The following is a 21,881-nucleotide window of genomic DNA, read 5'->3' on the forward strand; positions in this document are numbered from 1 at the left end:
TCTGCCCAAACTCTTTCCCTTTACAAATGTCTGCTTGTGTCTGTGTATGTGCGGATGGATAAGTGTATATGTGTGTGTGTGTGTGTGTGTGTGTGTGTGTGTGTGTGTGGGTGTGTGTGGGTGTGTGCGCGCGCGCGCGCGCGCGCGCGCGAGCAAGAGTGTATACCTGTCCTTTTTCCCCCCTAAGGTAAGTCTTTCCGCTCCCGGGATTGGAATGAATCCTAACCCTCTCCCTTAAAACCCACATCCTTTCGTCTTTCCCTCTCCTTCCCTCTTTCCTGATGAAGCAACCGTTTGTTGCGGAAGCTTGAATTTTGTGTGTATGTTTGTGTGTCTATCGACCTGCCAGCGCTTTTGTTTGGTAAGTCTCATCATCTTTGTTTTTAGATATATTTTTCCCACGTGGAACAGAAAGAGAAAATAAGAAGAGAAAATAAGAAAATAAATATATACGGACATGCTGAAGAGGCACAACATATATATAATTAAGGCAAGGATGGCCAATGATCTCTCCAGTGCGTATGCACGCCAGGCCTGAACTCTTACAGGAATCGGCGCAGTGCCATAATTAATCAGGATAGTTGGCAAGGGGTACTACATTTGGAGAGAGTGAATAAGATGAAAATATGGTTCTGACAGGAGCCGTGCTGTGGTAGTCTGTGCGTTTGCAATGACCACTGTGTCTGAATGGCATAGTGGTCAGAGCATTTGCCTAACAAGCAGGAGACCCGCTTTCGAATCGTGGTCCAGCACAAATTTTCAACTTTCCCCATTGGTTTAAATCAACGCTCACTTGCAGCCAATGTCTATAATTCATTTGTGTCTTCATTCATGCCTAATACGAAGGAGACCTGTTTCTGAATCCTGGTCTAGCACAAATTTTCAATTTTCCTCATTGGTTTAAATCAATGCTCTCTTGCAGCCAATATCTATAATTCATAATGGCTGCTGGATTAAAATGGTGTCCGTTCTTTTGGACATGTTCAAAAGAACAGACACCACATATATCAAGCATTTACATCGCTGTTGTGTCAGGTGCGCATTGCTCAACTTCGGCTAGAGTCTTGTGTTTCACAGACATTATTTTTCTGCAACGCATTAAACATTTGTGTTTGCATTGAGATAATATTAATTATCTTGTTTACCAGTCTCGTGGTCTCCACTGTTTAATTGTAAAGTACAGTACAGCAAAAAACTGCCCTATTGCATCACAAGTAAATACATATAAGCTTCCAAACGGGGTAGCTTACATGTTCTTTGAACAAAAATAGAAAGGACAAAAGGAAAGAAACACGAAATAAGATCAGCTTTTGCTAGGTTACAGCGAGCACAATGGAGTTGTAACTTCTACGTTTACAATAAACCACATTTTCAAAAGGTGCTTGAAAAAAAGAGTAGCCTAGCAGAGCAATGTGAAGCACTGCCCCCTACCAGCAGGTAGGATCGACAAGCCTAATCTCACAAATGGCTAGGTGCATCATCCGGTGACACCACATGTTCAACATTTATTGTTGGGGTTTCCCAACACCTGTGGCCCCATGTGTCTCACATTAAATTACTTGCCTCACTGTCATCTGCGTCACTTCAGGGGCTTTTAAACATTAATAAGAATCACCCTTTATATCATTTTTTCTGTCATCTCCAACAGAGCCATGGACATAGTGTGTGGTAGGGATATGAAAACTGCAAATTCATAAATAGGCCTAATTTAAATTAACTACATCACTCGGTGCATTCTTTCAATTATCAATTATTCTGAATGCATTGGTATAATTAGTTTGGCTAGAGAGTGTGTTAATTAGAAAATATCATTAATTGAAAACATTCATGCTGCACACCCTTGCAAATTTGGAGTTGTTCTCCAAGACATATTTTGGGACTCTGATCTACTCTATTCCAACAATTCAAGAATTTGCAGTTCAGAGAGGCTACCACTTTTCATTGTAAAGCCTGTCATAACAAATATGACATTCTGGACTTTGATTAAATACGGAGTGGTACAAGCGTTTTGGATACCTAATTTAATTAATAGCAAATAAGCTTTTGTGGTTCACTATCCAGCCAAAGTATGCATCACTCCCTGAATTTTATCGTACATCAACTAAAATAAATGTGCATTTTTTAGAATTTTTGGAAGCTACCATTGTCCTTCGTATAATCTATGAGCAATCTGTAACAAATCGGAGTTTGTAATTTAGTTAGTGTGGCAGATTTTCTAACTAACATTTTGTGTTACATCTATTTTTCCCTTGAGAGGAGTAGCCCTGTATATTATCTGCATCTATGATAAATCAACTCGGTTTTTGAGTTTGCTAACAACTATAATTAATGTGAAGATGTTTTAACAAATTAGTAATTTTTAATATGCGTTTTTGTGGTGCCTTAATACAAATCTTGATTTGTTTATCTGCTTCAATTCTTACAGAGAATTAGCAACTTTTTAGCCCTAAGATTAAAAGATAATCAGCAGGTTTAAATTAAAGTCCTTTGTTCACTGCCTTGTCATATGTTGCACTAGTCAAAATTCAGCCCCACTGTGAATGCTGCTCCTGAACACAGCACGAGTTGTTTGATGGTCGTGAGCTGCTGGAAATTGCCCAGACTACCATCAAACGATTGGCAGCTGCTGCAAATCTGTGTGTCGGAAGAGCTCCTGAGAGCAGTGTACCTGTGATACATGTACCAGAGGCACATCAAGTACTATCCTCTTCTGTGAATCCTGTCTCCTCTGCAGAAAGTTTAGGATCTGTTATTACCTGTCCACTTGACTGCGAGTGGTGTGTCAATGGTACTTCTAGGCACCCTGTGCAGGGTGGATGGGACCACAGAGGACTCAAGGTGTTGTAAGGATCCCACTAACCACCAAGTTCGAGGTGTTGTCTTTCACTGAAACTGACCCATTGGGACTCACCCATTGGGACTCACTTCACCTGTTGTGGAGAAACCTGTTTTGTCCAGTGTCAGGAGGGGGCAAACACAAAAGGGTAGGGTCTATTAATTGTCAGTAGTCCAAATGTATGGCGAATGATGGTAGCCATTAGGGAAATGGCAGCAAGGGACAGGAAAGGATACAATATGCACTCTGTGTGTACCCTGGGGGCTCATTCAACATGTTGAAGAGGCTATTCCAGCAGCCATTGAGGGAACAGGGTATAACCAACAGCAGATTGTGGTACATGTTCGAACAAATGACGTCTGTCGTCTGGGGTCCAAAGTCATTCTTGGGTCAATCCAATGACTGGCAGAGATGATTGAGAAGACCAGCCTTGTGTATGGAGTTTCAACGAAGCTCACAATTTGCAGCGTTGGCCCCAGAACTGATTGTGACCCTTTGGTTCTGAGTCGAGAAGAAGGAGTGAACCAGAGACTTTGAAAGTTCTGTGACAAGCTAGGCTGCGACTTTCTGGACTTGCGCCATATGGCTGAGACTTTAGGGTCCCCCGAAATAGGCCTGGTATGCACTAGCAGCTCATGGGTGGCAGGACATAATGGCTTCATGTCGCATTGGTAACATAACCTTGACCTTCTCTGGGAGGGTATTCCCCTCGAAAGCCAGAATAAGGCACCAATACAGATGCGGTGTCTTTAGGACCCTTCAGACGCTGAGACGTTGTCAAGGCAATCACAGATTGGGTGGCAGAAGAAGCTTTAATCAACAGGGAGCCCGACTGCATCTTACCCAGACACTCCATTTCGCCAAACCTGTCCTCAACATTCTCCACAAAAAACAATGGCTTTGTGGCAGTGAATGTGTCCCCGTCCATCCTAGTACATACTAGGTAGTGGGGAAAGAGTTTCATTTCAAGACGGCAAGCCTGGCCCTTCTCAAAGTACAGAAAGGGCAACAGCCTCCAAGGGTGTGGGGCAAAGTCAGGACATGCAGGGACCAAGCAGCAATCGGTATTGTAATTGTTAACTGTCGAAGCTGCATTGGTAAAGTCTACCTAACAGATCAAAACGAAAATTTCTGTTCCGACACTGACAATGTTGAGTGTTTATGGAAAAAGTACAAGGCAATCGTAAAATGCATTTTAGACAGGTACGTGCTGAGTAAAACTGTGAGGGATGGGAAAACCCCACTTTGATTCAACAACAAAGTTAGGAAGCTACTGCGAAAGCAGAGAGAGCTTCACTGCAAGTTTAAACGCAGCCACAACCTCTCAGACAAACAGAAGCTAAATGATGTCAAAGTTGGCATAAGGAGGACTATGCGTGAAGCGTTCAGTGAATTCGAAAGTAAAATTCTATATACCAACTTGACAGAAAATCCTAGGAAGTTCTGGTCTTACGTTAAATCAGTAAGTGGCTCGAAACAGCATATCCAGACACTCCGGGATGATGATGGCGTTGGAACAGAGGATGACATGCATAAAGCTGAAATACTAAACACCTTTTTCCAAAGCTGTTTCACAGAGGAAGACCGCACTGCAGTTCCTTCTCTAAATCCTCGCACAAACAAAAAAATGGCTGACATCGAAATAAGTGTCCAAGGAATAGAAAAGCAACTAGAATCACTCAACAGAGGAAAGTCCACTGGACCTGACGGGATACCAATTCGATTCTACACAGAGTGCGCGAAAGAACTTGCCCCCCTTGTAGCAGCCGTGTACCGTAAGTCTCTAGAGGAATGGAAGGTTCCAAATGATTGGAAAAGAGCACAGGTCGTCCCAGTCTTCAAGAAGGGTTGTCGAGCAGATGCACAGAACTGTAGACCAATATCTCTGACGTCGATCTGTTGTAGAATTTTAGAACATGTTTTTTGTTCGCGTATCATGTTGTTTCTGGAAACCCAGAATCTACTCTGTAGGAATCAACATGGATTCCGAAAACAGCGATCGCGTGAGACCCAACTCGCTTCATTTGTTCATGAGACCCAGAAAATATTAGATACAGGCTCCCAGGTAGATGTTATTTTCCTTGACTTCCGGAAGGCATTCAATACAGTTCCGCACTGTCGCCTGATAAAGTAAGAGCCTACGGAATATCAGACCAGCTGTGTGGCTGGATTGAAGAATTTTTAGGAAACAGAACACAGCATGTTGTTCTCAATGGAGAGACGCCTACAGACGTTAAAGTAACCTCTGGCGTGCCACAGGGGAGTGTTATGGGACCATTGCTTTTCACAATATATATAAATGACCTAGTAGATAGTGTCGGAAGTTCCATGCGGCTTTCCGCGGATGATGCTGTAGTATACAGAGGTTGCAGCATTAGAAAATTGTAGCGAAATGCAGGAAGATCTGCAGCAGATAGGCACTTAATACAGGGAGTGGCAACTGACCCTTAACATAGACAAATGTAATGTATTGCGAATACATAGAAAGAAGGATCCTTTATTGTATGATTATATGATAGCAGAACAAACACTGGTAGCAGTTACTTCTGTAAGTATCTGGGAGTATGTGTGCGGAACGATTTGAAGTGGAATGATCATATAAAATTGGTTGTTGGTAAGGTGGGTACCAGGTTGAGATTCATTGGTAAAGTCCTTAGAAAATGTAGTCCATCAACAAAGGAGGTGGCTTACAAAACACTCGTTCGGCCTATACTTGAATATTGCTCATCAGTGTGGGATCCATACCAGATCGGGTTGACGGAGGAGATAGAGAAGATCCAAAGAAGAGCGGCACGTTTCGTCACAGGGTTATTTGGTAAGCGTGATAGCGTTACGGAGATGTTTAGCAAACTCAATTCGCAGACTCTGCAAGAGAGGCGCTCTGCATTGCGGTGTAGCTTGCTGTCCAGGTTTCGAGAGGGTGCATTTCGGGATGAGGTATTGAATATATTGCTTCCCCCTACTTATACCTCCCGAGGAGATCACGAATGTATAATTAGAGAGATTTGAACGCGCACGGAGGCTTTCCGGCAGTCGTTCTTCCCACGAACCATACGCGACTGGAACAGGAAAGGGAGGTAATGACAGTGGCATGTAAAGTGTCCTCCGCCACACACCGTTGGGTGGCTTGCGGAGTATAACTGTAGATGTAGATAGCCAGTGAAGGGAAGTCTGCAGGATCCACCCGAAGTGACGGCCATTTGAGAGCGGTCAAATTTTTCAGCTTGATACACATCATGTGCTAAGCACCCAGTCCTATCTCGAGCAAAGTCGGGACAAGCCGGGACGGGGATGGCAATGGTGCGAATGCACTGCAAACTAGGTAAACATCTCGTATGAGGCGAAGCGAAGCTCACATCGCTAGCAGTGGCGTCCTCCAGCACGACACTGCCACATCCCGCACAGCCCCTCCGCTGGGCACCAAGAACAAGATGCGTCTTCCGCGAGCGAGGTTGCACGCGCCCAGCGAATGATAGGAGGTGCATCGAGCAGCCACAGCAACGGCTGACCAGCAAGACAAGCAACCACTCCTTGGCATACACAGGGAGGAAAGAGCTCAGGTATCAGTAATGTGATCCTTGTTTTGTCAGGGGGCTCAGCCATATGGGTACATAAAGCCTCACCACATGGACGGGCTACACGTGCTGGTGACTTAATGCGGCAGAGGGGCTGCAGCGGGGCAGGAAAAGGTAAAGGAAGGGGAGGAGAAGAATCCATGTCATAGACGCTAGGGAGGGAATTCGCCCTCAAATGGCTCACTCTAAAGACAGAAAATTTAGAAGTGGATGTCAGACCGTAAGGGGGTCCAAACACCAATATGAATGAAGAGAAAAATGAAAGAGGAAGAAAATTGCAGGGAATACAGGAAACCAGGTGGGTAGCCAGGTAGACATAAATCAGAACGCCGAGAGAAGGGATAGGAGGGGGCAGTGAGGAAGGAGCGAGGATGGAGGTTGGGAGGGGCACAGTGAAGGAAATGCAGCCCAAGAGAGAAAAACGGGCCCCTTGTGCACCACGCACAAACTCATGAAAGAACCGTGAGCCCCCTGGCGGGAGTGGCTGGCTGAAAAGCCTTCTGAATCTGCTTGGAGCATGTATCCCATCTTTTCCAGAAGATTGTGCATAGATGCTCAATATCTGGGCCTGACAAGGTGTGTGCCTTGGGGGCAAGTGTCTTTAGGACTCTTGTTTTTCTGTACTGGATGATGACAGGTGCCAGGTTTAAAATACATACTGTGGCCAAACGACCCATGTAATCTCTTTTTGAGAAGTACATCCAGAAATGACAGCTGACCATCCTTCTCCAGTTCCGTGGTGGTGGTGGCACGAGATAAGTTGTCGCAGAAACTCACTGGACCTCTTCCTACAATGAGACCAGACCACAATGGTATCATCCACATACCTGAAAAAGCATGTGGATTTGTATCTAGCTGTCTCTAAGGTGTCATCTTCAAATTTCTCCACAAATAGATAGGCAACCACTGGAGATGGGCAGCTTGCCCATGGCCCCTTGTTCTGTCTGCTTGTAATATTGTCCCCCGATCAGAATATATGTTGAAATCAATATATGCCTGAACAGGTCCATCAGAGCATCATCAAATTTTTCTGCAGTCAGTTCCAGTGAGTCTTTCCCTGATATCTCAGTAAATGGGAAGACCACATTAAAAATGACCATTATACCAGATACCGTGATACACAGTTGCTCTACACAGCACAATAAGTCCTCCAACTTGCAGGTGTGGTGAACACACTTCCCCGCATATAGGCACACCAGTTTCTTCAAATACGTAGCTGCTGAGTACGTCAGTGTGCTGGTCTTACTCAGAATTGGGTGTAGTAGCACACCCTATTCATGTACTTTGAGTCCTTACAGTCATGATAGAACTGGCACTCTAGTTGTGGTTTGACAACCTTGACAGTCATGCCTGTTGCATTCAGTTTTCATTTGCTTACAGAAATACCAGTTAAGTAAATATTCTGTTTCCTGTATTAACTTGCTCGCTAATCATTTCTGCCCCTGTCCAGCTCTCCTACAACACGGTTACCTCATCACTTTGTAGCCCATCCCTCCTTACCTGTACAGAAAGCCTAACACAACACCTGGCGATGAGATCTACCACTTACACGAGGCTGTCTTCAAGTTATCAAGTGATTGCTTACCTCCCGTAATGTCACCTTTTTGCTTTGTTTTTTGCTGTTATTCATTGTTCTGCGTACCCAGCCTTTTTTTTCTTGTGCTCTGTATGTTCTAGGTTCTGAGGTTGCTGCAACTGCAACCTCTTTTTGCTTTCTCTGTGCTTCATTGTCTTGCTCCTTTCGGTTTTTGCTGTTTGTATATTGCTTGTTTCATAATAGCTACTGTGCTGCAGTCACCTGCACCACCAGATTCTTAAATACTCGAACCTTTCCTTGCAACAGGTTCTGCAGATTCTAGAGTATCAGGATTCCTGGGGAAGTGCAGCACACAGTTTTGAAGTAGCTCCTGTTTGTTCATTACATAGCTGCAACAAACTGGCCTCACAGCCAGCTCGCAAACAGTGATGCAGCCAGCCACAGTCACAGTGTGCACATAAACACATGTTGCGTCTGGCACAAGGCGTGAAGTCGTGCCCTCGCTGTAATGCACAGCACGTGCTTGCCGATCTTGCCATCTCACATGAGGTTACTTGCATTTTTGTGACAAATGAGAACATGTACAGTCTGTGTGCTTACAGAAGTTTGAAGCGCCCCCCTGCTATCTGCTATTCCTTCACACAAATGTAAGTCACAAAAGTGTGCAATGTATTTCCCAAACTCCATAGTGTCATTAATGCAAAACAACAGTGCAAGAGCCATTCAAGAAAGGCTTCCAACTCATCTGCAGTGTTATGTGAAAACAACAAACTCTTTGTGCCTCTTATTACTGCTGGACAATCACTCCATTTGCAACTTGACACTGGTGTTTTGTTGACTGTCAACATATTCCTGACTTAGGCACCTTTAGACTTCCTGTAGACTTCCTGCAACTTTCCGCAGTTTGACAGACAGATTTACAGTGCTAATATTTTTTGTCTTACCTCTTTTGATTTGTTTGGATAAAGCATTCAGGACAAGGTGCTTTCTGTTTCTTTCTTTGATTCTTGGGACAATGTTGTTCAGTTATGTGCATAATTCCAGGATTTATTTTCTGAGGGTTACGTAAAACCAATAATCTTGCTGCCCATGTCACACTGAAGGACAATGCACAGCCAAGTTTTGGTAGAGCATATCCTGCCCCTCAGGCCCTCCGAGAAATAGTGGCTCAGGAACTTACTGCTTTGCAAGACACTGGAGTCTTACACCCATTCATGCCAGTCAGTGGGCATCTCCTCTTGTTACTATAAAGGAGCTGTCCAGCAGACTCAGGTTGTGTGTCAATTTTAAGAAAACTAAATTCTCCAATAGTCACTGACAGTTATACCTTGCCATGCCCTGGAGAATTGACGGATAAATTGGATGCCGGTTGTCTCTGTTCCACAACTGATTTGGGTGACATTTTCTTGCAACTACCTCTGTAAGAACAGTCACAAAAAGTGTTTATCATTAACACTCATCTGGTTCTCTTCAAATTTTTGATGTGGCCATTTAACAGTGCTTCCACACCCACCATATTTCAGTATTTCCTGGAGCAGATGATTGCCAAAGTTCCTTTTTGCTCAAATTATTTAGAGGATATTGTCATCTCAGGTCACACTCCTGGAGGACACATCAGCAGTCTTTGTACTGTGTCCAATTGTCGTCTGCAGCCTGTCTCAAATGTAACAGAGACAAATTGTGTTCTTTCAGACTGAACTTGAGTACTTACGACAGGTCATTAATAACCAGGGTGTTCGTTCATTGCAACCACAGTAGCTTGCTATCCATGACCTTTCATCCTCGTGAAACATGCAGAAATTGCAGCTTTGTTAGGCAAGCTTAAGTATTACAACCGATTTATTCCTAACACCATTCAAATCGTGGCTCCCGTGCATCGTTTGTGCAGGAAGACTGTTGCTTTTGTTTCGTTGCACGAGTGTCAGTCTACTTTCCAGAATTTGAAATATGCTTTGTTTAGTGACCTTGCCTTGTTCATTTTGATCAAGTCTAACCTGTGGTCTCGAGTGTGGATGCTTCCTGTTACAGCATTAGTGCAGTTTTGTCACACAAATTTGATTCTGTTGACAGGCCAATTGCCTTTGCTTTGAAGCTGTTGCACAAAGCTCAGTGTAATTATTCACAAATTAAAAAAGAGGCTCTTGCCATTTCTTTGGCGTCACCAAGTTTAATAAGTATGTTTCCGACAGAAAATTCTACTTCGTGACGGGCAATACCCTCTCCAATCTTTGTTTAGCACCTCACAGTCAGTCCCAACTAGAACAGTACAGAAGCTGCAATAGGGGGCTGCTGTTTTGTCAAACTATCAATATGAGACTGTGTAACAACCCACTTCTAAGCATTCCAATGCAGACGCTCTTTCTCACCTCTCTGTTAGTCCAGTTTCCCCCAAATTCAACAAGTCCTCTGCTTCTTGTTGCTACATAGATGCACAAGACACTGATGCTTCGCATAGCTTTCTGCATAATCACCAGAAAATCGCCCAGGCCATAGCAGCAGATCTCGATTTGCAGATTCTGTTGCACTGTATCCGCTCTGGTTGGCTGCATTCAGCCAGACAGGTTGTACCTCTGTGGTTCACATTTATTTTGCCTGTCGGCATGCCCTTGCATTTCACAAGTGTGTCATTTTGCTTCATACTGATAATGATCAACCATATGTTGAGATTCCCCAGGCTCTCCCACCAGATGTAGTTCATTTGCTACACTAAGATCACTAGGTTGTTGTCCACATCTAACAGTTGGCATGAAATCAATTGCACTCGGCACCGTTTGGATGCGCAAATTGAACAGTTAACTTCTCAGTGCCAACCATGTGCAGAACATAAGTCAGCTCTGCCTCAGCAGTTTTTTTGCACGGCTCAAACCTCAAGGATCTTTGTAATGTTTGCACTTTGATTTCACGAGTCCTTACTGTAACACACGTTGGCTCATCAAGATCGTTGGCAAATTTACCTTGTGGTTCCTATGCAGTCTACTGCGGCTTGTTCCACAGTCCACAGGCGTTGTCATCAATGTTTTGCCTCAATGGATTGCCCGAAGTGGCTTAGAGTGACAATGAACCTCAATTTGCTGCTGCCAGGTCTGAACAGTTTTCTACTGCCTAAGGCATCAAGTACATCACGAGTGCACAATTCTGCCCACAATTCATTGGTGAAGCCAAATGATTTGCACCAACATTTAAGCAACAGATGGGCAAACTTCATGCCTGTCACACGTGGGATCAAGCTCTGTTGCAATTCACGTCTTCCTCTTGCTGCCAGCTGTGTGACGGACAATCCCCAGCAGAGTTGTTACGTGGACAGCGCCACTGCACCTTACTTGTGTTGCTGCACGGCGGATGGAGCTCACTCTACCAGATGGGCATGGTATCACACTAATGATTCGGGCTTTTACAGATTGAGGCGAGGCTCACTGTGATGCCACCATAATCAAATTTGTCCTTGTGAATTGCACGATCCTCCGACAGGCATTGTACTTTCAGATTCCATGCCTGCCTGGACGCAGCAGATCAGGGCATATGCCGGTGCATAGGTGGGAGCTGGCATCAGCCTCAGTTTCTTCTCCAGTCTCCTCATTGCCATGTACATCCACCCTCCCCTCTCCCCAACTGTTGTTCGCTTATCTAGACTAAATGGTTAGGAGGTTTAGGAGGGAGGGGCATGGTATCACCTGTTGATACCATCCCATAGGATTCACAGCAACAGAATTGCAAGTTTCTGGGTTAGCCAAGCCTTCAGCTGCTCGATACCCCGAGTGCCCTCTGTCACCACAGTATAGAATGGCCAGCAGCCGTGATATGGCCAATTTATGCTTGGGGCCACTTTACTACATGTTGCTGCCTAGTCAACAGTTGTGCTGCATTGCAGGGAGCCTCTTTCTTATGGACATTGTAACAGCTGTACTGTTTCTTACTGCATTATTTGTAATGCATTCATTTGCCTGGAGAAATACAAATTAAGTAAATCTTCATTTTTATGTGTTAACTTTCTGATTAATAATTTCCGCTCCTGTCCAACTTTCATACGATTACAGTTGCCATACCACTCTGCAGTTCACCTCTTCTCACTGTTATGCATGAAGTTGTGCACAACAGCCTGACTTACTATTCATGCTGTCATTCAATAATTTGTTTCAGTTTTGTATTCTTTGGTAACTCTTCTTAGACCACAACGGTAAACTCTTTACACTAATCATCATCATCATCATTCCAAACTCTACCCCTCACCGGTCCTTTCCCTTCACCCCTCTTCCTTCACCTTCAGACACTGGCTCCAAAAGCTTGCAAACTGTAATACCTTTTATATGTGTGTTCTCCTGCCACTTTTTGGTGAGTATATTTTTTATGTGTCCAACTACATTATACATAGAGAAATGAGTGAAGTATTGAGCTACAAAAATCTTAGTCAACTTATCCACTGAGGTGAAGAATCTAGTGGATAAGAAAATTAATTCCAAACACAGAAACTGGATTCATTATATTTGCTTGACAACTCCTCCTACTCCATAGAATTTTTAAAAAGGTGTAATTTTATAATGAATGTGTGTGGGTCTGTGTGAATATAGTCAAATATAGGCTACATCACAGTGAGTAAAAAAGAATTACTGGTAGCAAAGATTAATGCAAAAGACTACTCTGCATATGGTCTGTGTGGTGTTATATTTTTCAATTACAAAGAACATTATGGGTGTAAACTAAATAGTTCCACATTACAGTGAGGCATCGGATTTATTGTCCCGGAAACAGGCACACAACTTACCATCATCGAATAACTCTAAGAAGCGCAAGGAGGGTGTCACATGTCAAAATATTTGGAGACTTTGACAAATTTATGTGGCCACATTCTTGCAAGTTACTACAGAATAGTAAATGCTGGGAAAAGCTTGAAGTTCACAATTCACAAACTAATTCCTTCTTCTTGGGCAATATGTCAAAAATTATAGTTATGTCACTCATAACAAGTGCACACCTGCGTACTTCTTAGGATACAAATTCTCCGTCAATGAAGGCTCGAATATTTTCGCACACTATTTATGACGAACAAAAACTGTTTTCTTTTTACAGCAGAAGTCTTTAAAACTTTATTAGATTAAGTTGTCATCTCTGCTATCCGATTCTGTGTCTCAACCATCTGATTGTAAATTTCGTTGGCTTAGTAGATGCAGTTTTACAATGTTTTAAGGAGTTGCAAACGGCTGAAAGTAAAGGGAAACTACAACTGTAATTTTTCCCTAGAGCAAGAAGCTTTACTGTATAGTTAAATGATAATGGGATCCTCTCGGTTAAAATAATACAGAGGTAAAATAGTTCCCCATTCAGATCTCCAGGTGGGGACTACTCAGGAGGATGTCGTTATCAGGAGAAATGAAACCAGCATTCTACAGATTGGAGCGTGGAATGTCCTTCGTTTGATTCATCCAAATCACTTGGCAACTTTAGCATTCGCTGAATTCTTCTTGGACGTAATTCACTATCTTCCGACGATTGTGCTTCACTTTCATTTTTTGATATCCAATGTTTTCTTCTCAATCAGCCAATTCGTCCGCAAAATCAGACAAGACATCTGCGCATTCATCGTAAATAATTGTATCATGTCTTTCATCTCACGTGATGAAAGGGCACAAGTACTTATAAATACAAAAAACTGTTTGACTTGTGTAACTTATTGTTACCTAAACAAAACACGAACAGAATGCAAAAGATACTGAAGTGCTATTGCCGGCCACTGAGCGATGCTATGCTCACGACACCACTGTGGTGTCACCGGACGGCCTAGTGTTACTTTGATCTAGTATTGGGTTTAGTATCATTCTATCCAGGCATTTGTAAGCAAAGCTAAGTGGAGAATCCTCTTCTTTTTTTTATTATCACTGAACTGGAGTCAGCTCTTAAACACATGAAATGTAGAAAATTTGCAGGTGAAGATGGGCTCTATCCCGAATTTTTGGTGGACCACAACATGGAAGTAGCAGTTCGCCTTCTTAACAAAATTCTTCACACAGGAACCACCATCAAAATTTAAAAGACCTAAATTATTTGTTATCAAAAGCCAGGGAGAGAGGAAGAACTTTAACCCAATACCTTATTCAAGTTAGTAAGTCTAAAAAAAATCTGTTCTTACATTTGTAATTTATTACTAAATACACTTCAATTTCTTTATTAAGTACAATGCAATGTCAGTTGCTTTTTCTTAAATTCCACTAAATTAAAATTCATTTCATATAAAAAAAAGAGAGAGAGAGAGAGAAGTTTACTGGCAATAAAGAAATGAAAGATTTTTTTAAAAGTTCTTATTTCCATCACAGTTTCTTTTGGTAGCTCACAGTAGGATTTAAAAATGGTATGGCAGCTGAGCAGCTTCATTCATTTGCTCACCACTGAACTAGAGCATTAGAAGAACAGAATCAAGCTCCTGCCTGCAACTTGAGTTGAAATCACAACTTGCACTCTCCACCATCTCTGTAAGACGACTAAAAGCTAGATAATGGCTACACGTAGTAAGAAAAGTAGCACGAAACTTCGATATTGTCTGATAATGCCAACACAAGCTGTCAGGAGTCTTATGTTTCCATCATATAAATTGATTGATCTTTCCAAGAGTATTGCCAACACAACTACTCTGTGCAAAGTACAAGAAATTTGCAATGAACTTCTATTAATACAGTATGAAGTAATATCTGGGATCAGACCTACCACTTATTTTGAGTACAGCCTGATCATCTTTTGGAGTCCACTGTAAATTTACTATGTATAGTTTTGGTCTCCTCTTTGCTGGTTGGTCCATTCTCCACAGTCTACGATATCGCTTCAGTACCTGCAAAGAGATTCTAGACATAATTACATCATGTAAAGTTAATCAAATTTACAACTTTATTTTCAATGCTGGAAGGTACCAATACAGGCTAGCTGCTTCATTCACAGAGACAAACTGGTGAGCAATGGTAAGTAAAACCAAACGAATGATTATGGATAAAACAACTGAGGTGAAAGACACTTTTTTTTTTATGGACAGTGTGGCCGTGCGTTTCTAGGCGCTTCAGTCTGGAACCGCGTGACCGCTACGGTCGCAGGTTCGAATCCTGGCTCGGGCATGGATGTGTGTGATGTCCTTAGGTTAGTTAGGTTTAAGTAGTTCTAAGTTCTAGGGGACTGATGACCTCAGATATTTCAGATATTAAGTCCCATAGTGCTCAGAGCCATTTGAACCATTTTTTTTTTTTTTTTATGGACAAGACAAAATTCACTACACATCCATTCCCCATTGCTCTACAAGAATTATTCTTCTTCTAACATTTATGAAAATAGATGTACGACTGTTGTGTTGAACAGATGATTACATGACACACCTGCAACAGTGAAAATATTTCCCAGTCATACTTGTACCCACTGTTACAAGTTTCTTGCCTCAGCTGTTGTTATTACCTTCAGAGCACCACTGCCAGTGGTAGCTCGCATACAGACACTGTGGAACTTCTGCATCCTGTCTCTAGTTGATATAATTTAACGTAAGGAATCCTTTCTTCTTTAATTCTTTCTTCATACTTGTACAATATATAATCCTTAAGCTTATTGTCAGTAGCCATCCCCCAGTTTATGAAAAAAAGATACAAAACCCTTTGTCTGGAACTGTGCACTCCACAATTACAGTGGCGTGTTGTTTGGCCGTTGTGCGCATGTGCCCGTACAAAGCTCCATGTGGGCAAAGGAGTGAGAGCATTGGGCACTCCCACAAAGCCGACCTTTACATGCTGGTGGAAGGTAGTTATTATTCATTCTCTCTCTCTCTCTCTCTCTCTCTCTCTCTCTCTCTCTCTGTGTGTGTGTGTGTGTGTGTGTGTGTGTGTGTGTGTAAAAACTGTCTGCCACATTCTCAAATGCATTAAGTATAGAATTAAATCATCACTCTGCTTCTGGCTATTCTATTTGATTAATTTTTTCCGTTCTTTTATTTTACAGAATACTTTAACCACGATCTTGCATCCCCCAGAAGTAAATTCTATGATTGTTAAAGATTAATTTTTCATTGCTGTCTGTTTACGAGGCAGTCACTGCTAAGAAACGAGATGTCATTTAACATATACGTGGATGATGGTAATTTCAAATTTTGGCTAGGTCCTTTTCGTCAGATTATGCTTCATGTTAAAATAATTTACAACCAAATGCAATCTTGGGAAAATAGTGTGTTTGAAGTTAATGAATGTATAACAAATATCAAAACTGCAATCACTATGAAGGAAGTGTTAGAATCCTTCAAAGGCGCACATGGCACAAACCTGGGAAATGTGAGACAATGTGGTGATATTCAGAGAGAGATTTTTTCACTGAACACTTAGTAGTTGCTGAATTGTTGAACAAGAAATGTGTGACTAGTTTAAACAATGGACTTCCTACTGAAGAAACACTACTGACTGCTGAAATACATTCCACGATTGACAACGGTAAGCTTGAATAGGGGCTAAAAGTGCTCTACTGCATATCTGAGGTTTATGAATGTTGCAAATTAATTGGGCTGCTGAATTTTATCTCAGAAAATAATCTAGATGATTATCTTAGTGAAAGTTCAAAACTGATAAGAATCCTCTTTACAGTTCCCATGATTATATCAGAAGCAGAACACTGCTTTTCAACACTGAACAGAATAATAACTTTTCTAAGAATTTGGAAAGACTAAATATGCTTGCAGTGCTTTCAATGGAGAAAAATTTTACTCAGTTATCATCCAGAGATCAAGACGAAGATTAACGATTTTTTCACTCTAGTTAAAACAAGAAAAATAGATTTCATTGTTAGATGAATACATCAAGCTAGAACTGTGGGAATTTACGTAAAAGTAAGTAAAACACATTTATTCTTTTATTATTTACTAGTATTTTATTCTTTCAGGATTTTATCAAGTTTCTGAATAAATTTTCTTTTCATACATTTATTGGGTTGTATAACAAGATTTTCATACATTTATTGGGTTGTATAACAAGATGTTTGTTAATATTTAACTGATGTAGAAAAACATGAGTGACTTCTCTTGACACACATAGAAACAAGGAAAAAGCAACATTAATTAGGGGTCGCACAAACATTGAATAACATTTATTACACCCCTCTGACAAGGAACTATTTGCGTCATTATAATTTTTTACTATGTGTACTTGTCATTAAAGTATTCCCTCACCCCCCCCCCCCCTTTTCCCCATCAGTGTTAATGATATAGTCAATTGAATTGCAGTTGTTGCCCTGACTCAGTTAACAACCTGCTTGATGTCTCCACTGAAGTGCCACCCAGTACACTGCTCTACAGCAGTTGCAATGTGCCTGCACTACGATACAGAAGGGGAGTGAGGTTTGTGTGTCCGCGTTTAATTGTGTGGGTGCTTCATACCAGATGGTGCAGTAAACCTGTGAACTGAAATTGTAGTCAGAATTCCTTCAACATCTAACTTAAAACAGCTTCTTACCTCTGCAAAGCACGTTGTAGGGTCCACTATAGGGTGGCTGTAAAAGCTTACACATGGCGCCGTGTCGAACAAAAACCTGTCTACATTTTGACAACTCACTGAAAACAAATGGATGATGAGACTGCTGTGTCCTCTTTGCTACCGGACGAAGTTACTGTATGTATGACCACATCTTAGTAATGAAGTCCAATGCTTCAATAACATCACTTGGTCTGCTGCCAAAGAATTTGCCCAGTAGGCGGATAGGTTGTCCATATATCCAGGTCAAATACCGTGGCTTCTAAATCCTCCTTTATATATGCACAGATGCCCAGTAGAACAGTGAGTAAGAGTTTCTGTCCAATGCTATAAATTGTGGCAATTTAATGATGCCTTCACCTCTGGATGAAATTGTTCCACCAGTCAATTTGTCACTAGTTGGTGTGCTGCAGTTCTCATCCTCTTCGCAGCAAACAGCGTGGTGAGAGCCTTGTACAGGTATGAGTCAAACAGTATGCTCTGATCCATAGTGATTTGTAAAGACAATCCAAAAAGGATGATCCACTCCCATAAAAAGGTGATAGCTACTGTCTCTCCTGTGATATAGGTCATGGGGGAAAACCTCTGGGTCAGCATATAAATCTGTTAAGAACCTCAAGCAATAGGTAAACCCTCAGATGGTGGTAGATATCCTATTATATACAGATGTATGTGTTCAGAGTGTCCATTACGCAAGAAATGTACTGAGTGGTGCACGAACAGGCAGAGTAATTTTTTTGTGCTGACAGGCGGTGCTATTGATACACTTGTCATGTAAGTGCGTCCAAACTCTGCCACACAAAAGCTGGTAGTGCTGCAGATCCCTGGATGTGACGGTTGATGTAATTAAGTGGTAGCTTGTTGGCAGAAACCAGCTGTCACCAATGGGCATACTCTTGGGACTGACACATAACAGTACATGCATACATTTGTTGTTGACAGCTGGATATGCTGTAACTGTAGACCAGAAGGTTGTGCTAAAAGCTCTTAGTAATTTTGGATTGAGTTGTTCTGCTGGTGAGAATGCTTTGTAATCCTTGGTGCTTGCGATCTCTTGGCTGTGAGATAAGGTGTCACCCGGCACATTCCTTTCCACACTGTGTACGATATTCATCATAAATTGCTCAACGTAAAGTAACTGAAGGAGCTGGTGTGGCAAAGCCTCTTCAGGCCTTTGTTGTTGTGGCATAAAGTCAAGCACCAGCACACCTGTCAGACACGATAGAGAAGAGATAGCTGTGAGAAGATGTCAGCCAATCACACACTGACCGACTCCTCTCCAGGACGAGAACGTGACAGCAGTGATCCCTACGTGAAGGGGACATAAGTGCTGTGACTGACTGGTGACGGCCCAGTTCAACAGCAGCTTCAAGACCGGCCAGTTCAATAGCAGTGTCAATGCTAGTTACTTCGCTTGTACTGTCTACATAGCACAGATTTGGAATTGTTTGTACTGAAGAAGATAGACTATTTTGTATGTCACCCTTTGTTTGCGACACATCTCTAATTGCAAAAGTTAAGCATTGTAATTATCATTTTGTAATAAAATTCATTACTACGATTTGTTTGAATTGTTTGTCTAGCAAACCGAGTACGCAGGTTTCCTAGACACCACATTAGTCAAAGGGTGTGGGTAAGAGGCTAGTGATCAGTGATCAGGATGAACTGCTGCCCCTCCAGCATGTGTCTAAATTTTTTAGTGGCAGTTTATTCTGCATATAGTTCACAATCATACACGGACCAGTTTTGTTGTGCTGGAGAAAGCTTCCTGCTAAAGAATGCTAACAACCACAGACATTGATTCATCTGCTGTTGCAGCCCTGCACCCACTGCTATCGTGTGAGCACCAATCGTGAGGGCAAGAGGTACTTGCAGAATTGGATGTGTCAACAGTGTGGTGTCTGTGATTGTCACCAAATTTATGCATCCCTTGTAGAATTTCATGTAGTGGCTCTGTTAAGAAAGCGTGGTTTCAAATTAAGTGACAATTCATAACACCCACAAACTGAAGTAACTTATGTATTGTTGCCAGCTGGGGATAACTGGCTACTGCCTCAACCCTCTTCTGCAGAGACTGTATTCTGTAGGTGTTAATGGTGTGGCTCAGAAACTGCACCTCCGTCACTCTGAAAACATACTGTCTCTGAACTAGACACTATTAACACCTCATTGATGCAAACAAAGCAGAATTCAAAATTGCACGTCATTTCGTCCATAAACCTCGAAAAGTCTGTGCGCCACTACATAGACTGAACGGCATCTGGTGAATTCAAGTCCAAAAGATGTACACATGGCTGTTCTGCGAATATCTTTGGTGCGACCGGTATTTAGCAGTATGCACGCACTAGATCTATCGTAGAGAAGACACATTTACCGTTCACATTATGTGTGAAGTCCTGTATGTGTGACACAGGGTATCTGGGAGCAGCCCAAGGAATAACAATAAGTCTGCTCCGAGTATCAGATGCACCACATCAGCAACTATGAGCTGCCATTCAAATGTAAGCCGGAGACTGAGGTTGAGGGTTAATGTTATCTACTCATCGTCTGAATAGTGGCAGCAAACAAATGGTAAATCATCACGACTAGGGCAAAGAAGGCGGGTGGCCAGGTAACCCCACTGCATTTCCATTTCACACAGTGAATTGCACTTCCCTGCCTCTGTACCAAACCATCTAATAATACCAGCATAATTTCGTAGCTGATGACAGGCGGCAGTGACTTCTTGATGAGCAACAGTGTCATTGTCAGCTGGTACTCGCCTGCAAATCTGCAACTTGTGTAGAGTTTCTCCAGCTGTGCTGGAAGTGATGCAAAAGAGCTGGTATTACCTGGTTGCAGGCTGACAGCCACCACATTTGCAGATGGACACATTTCAACAATGTGATCAGCCATTAGTGCAAGCAGGTCCAATCCTCCCACACAAATCGAATACCTTTTGTGCATCTGATGGCAGGCATGACACTGAATATTTTTCCGAATGTCGTTGCTGACTATGCTATTCACCAATGTTTGCAGATGACGTAGTAACAGTGTGTGATCACCTTGTTCTTCCATCCACAACAATTACTCTCATCTCACTCAATGAATGCATTATTAAGTTTTGTATACCGCTCTGTAGCTGGTGGTGCTGCAAGAATGTTCTGCACCTCAGTGCTCATCACTTTGTTTAGTAATGTGACATAGCTCTACTTGGTCTCATCAGCAGTAACAAGTGACAGCACAAACTGGTTCTCCAAACCAAAGCACCAGATTATGTTGCCAGAATAGAGGCAGTGTGGCTGACTACCATGCTTGCTGGCACCTCATCTGCAGTTGTTGGTGCTGCAACTGGTACAGTCTAATATTTAACGTAAATCATGTTGGAAATACGAGGGCCGTTCAGAAAGTAACCTCCGGTTGATTTAAAAAAATACACCAAGTTAAATAAAAATATTTTAATATATACATCTTACAACTACATCTTTGCACTATTTTTCTACATAGTCTCCATAGCGATTGAGGCACTTATCGTATCTCTTCACAAGCTTTGAAATTCCTTCTGCATAAAAATCACCCGCTTGTGCCTGGAGCCAGCCTGTGACCGCATCTTTGAGCTCTTCGTCGTCATCAAACCGCTGTGACCCGAGCCATTTCTTCAAATGCATGAAGAGGTGATATTCACTTGGCGCCAGGTCTGGGCTGTAAGGTGGATGGTTGATAACGTCCCACTTGAAGGAGTCAAGAAGGGCCGTTGTTCTGCGAGCAGAGTGAGGACGGGTGTTATCGTGCAAAAAAACAATACCGGAAGTCAGCATACCACGGCGTTTGTTCTGTATAGCCCGTCGTAACTTTTTTATTGTTTCACAGTACACGTCTTGATTAATGGTCATACCACGTTCCATGAATTCAACCAACAACACCCCTTTGGCATCCCAAAACACCGTTGCCATCAGTTTTCTGGCAGAAAAATCTTGCGAGGCTTTTCTTGGTTTGGTAGGCGAATTTGAATGTGCCCACATCTTTGATTGTTCTTTTGTCTCAGGGTTCACGTACTTAATCCAGGTTTCGTCACCGGTCACGATTCTGTTTAACAATGGTTCTCCTTCGTCCTCATAACGTGACAGAAAGTCTAATGCAGAGGCCATTCTTTGAGTTTTGTGGTGGTCGGTAAGAATTTTGGGCACCCATCGTGCACAGAACTTACGGTAACCCAATCTTGCTGTCACTATCTCGTACAAGAGAGTCTTAGAAATCTATGGAAAACCAGTAGACAACTCCGACATTGAGAAACGTCGATTTTCACGAACTTTTGCATCAACTGTCTGAACGAGTTCGTCAGACACCAATGATGGTCTACCACTCCTCTCTTCATCATGAACGTTTTCTCGTCCACTTTTAAATAAACGTACCCATTCACGGACAACTCCTTCACTCAAAACTCTTGGTCCGTACACGGCACAAAGCTCACGATGAATAGCTGC

General features: G+C 42.3%; 1 protein-coding gene across 3 annotated transcripts in view; it reads right to left on the reverse strand.

Annotated features, from left to right (window-relative positions):
* The window catches only part of LOC124774980, a 186,252-nt gene that overhangs the window by 9,773 nt on the left and 154,598 nt on the right, over nucleotides 1-21,881 (reverse strand). For all 3 annotated transcript variants that reach the window (XM_047249723.1, XM_047249721.1, XM_047249722.1), the window contains one exon: nucleotides 14,642-14,762. In XM_047249723.1, the coding sequence (XP_047105679.1) occupies nucleotides 14,642-14,762 (121 nt within the window). The remainder of the gene's footprint in view (nucleotides 1-14,641; nucleotides 14,763-21,881) is intronic.

The sequence above is a fragment of the Schistocerca piceifrons genome, chromosome 2 (genome assembly GCF_021461385.2).
Source record: "Schistocerca piceifrons isolate TAMUIC-IGC-003096 chromosome 2, iqSchPice1.1, whole genome shotgun sequence".
Classification (NCBI taxonomy): domain Eukaryota; kingdom Metazoa; phylum Arthropoda; class Insecta; order Orthoptera; family Acrididae; genus Schistocerca; species Schistocerca piceifrons.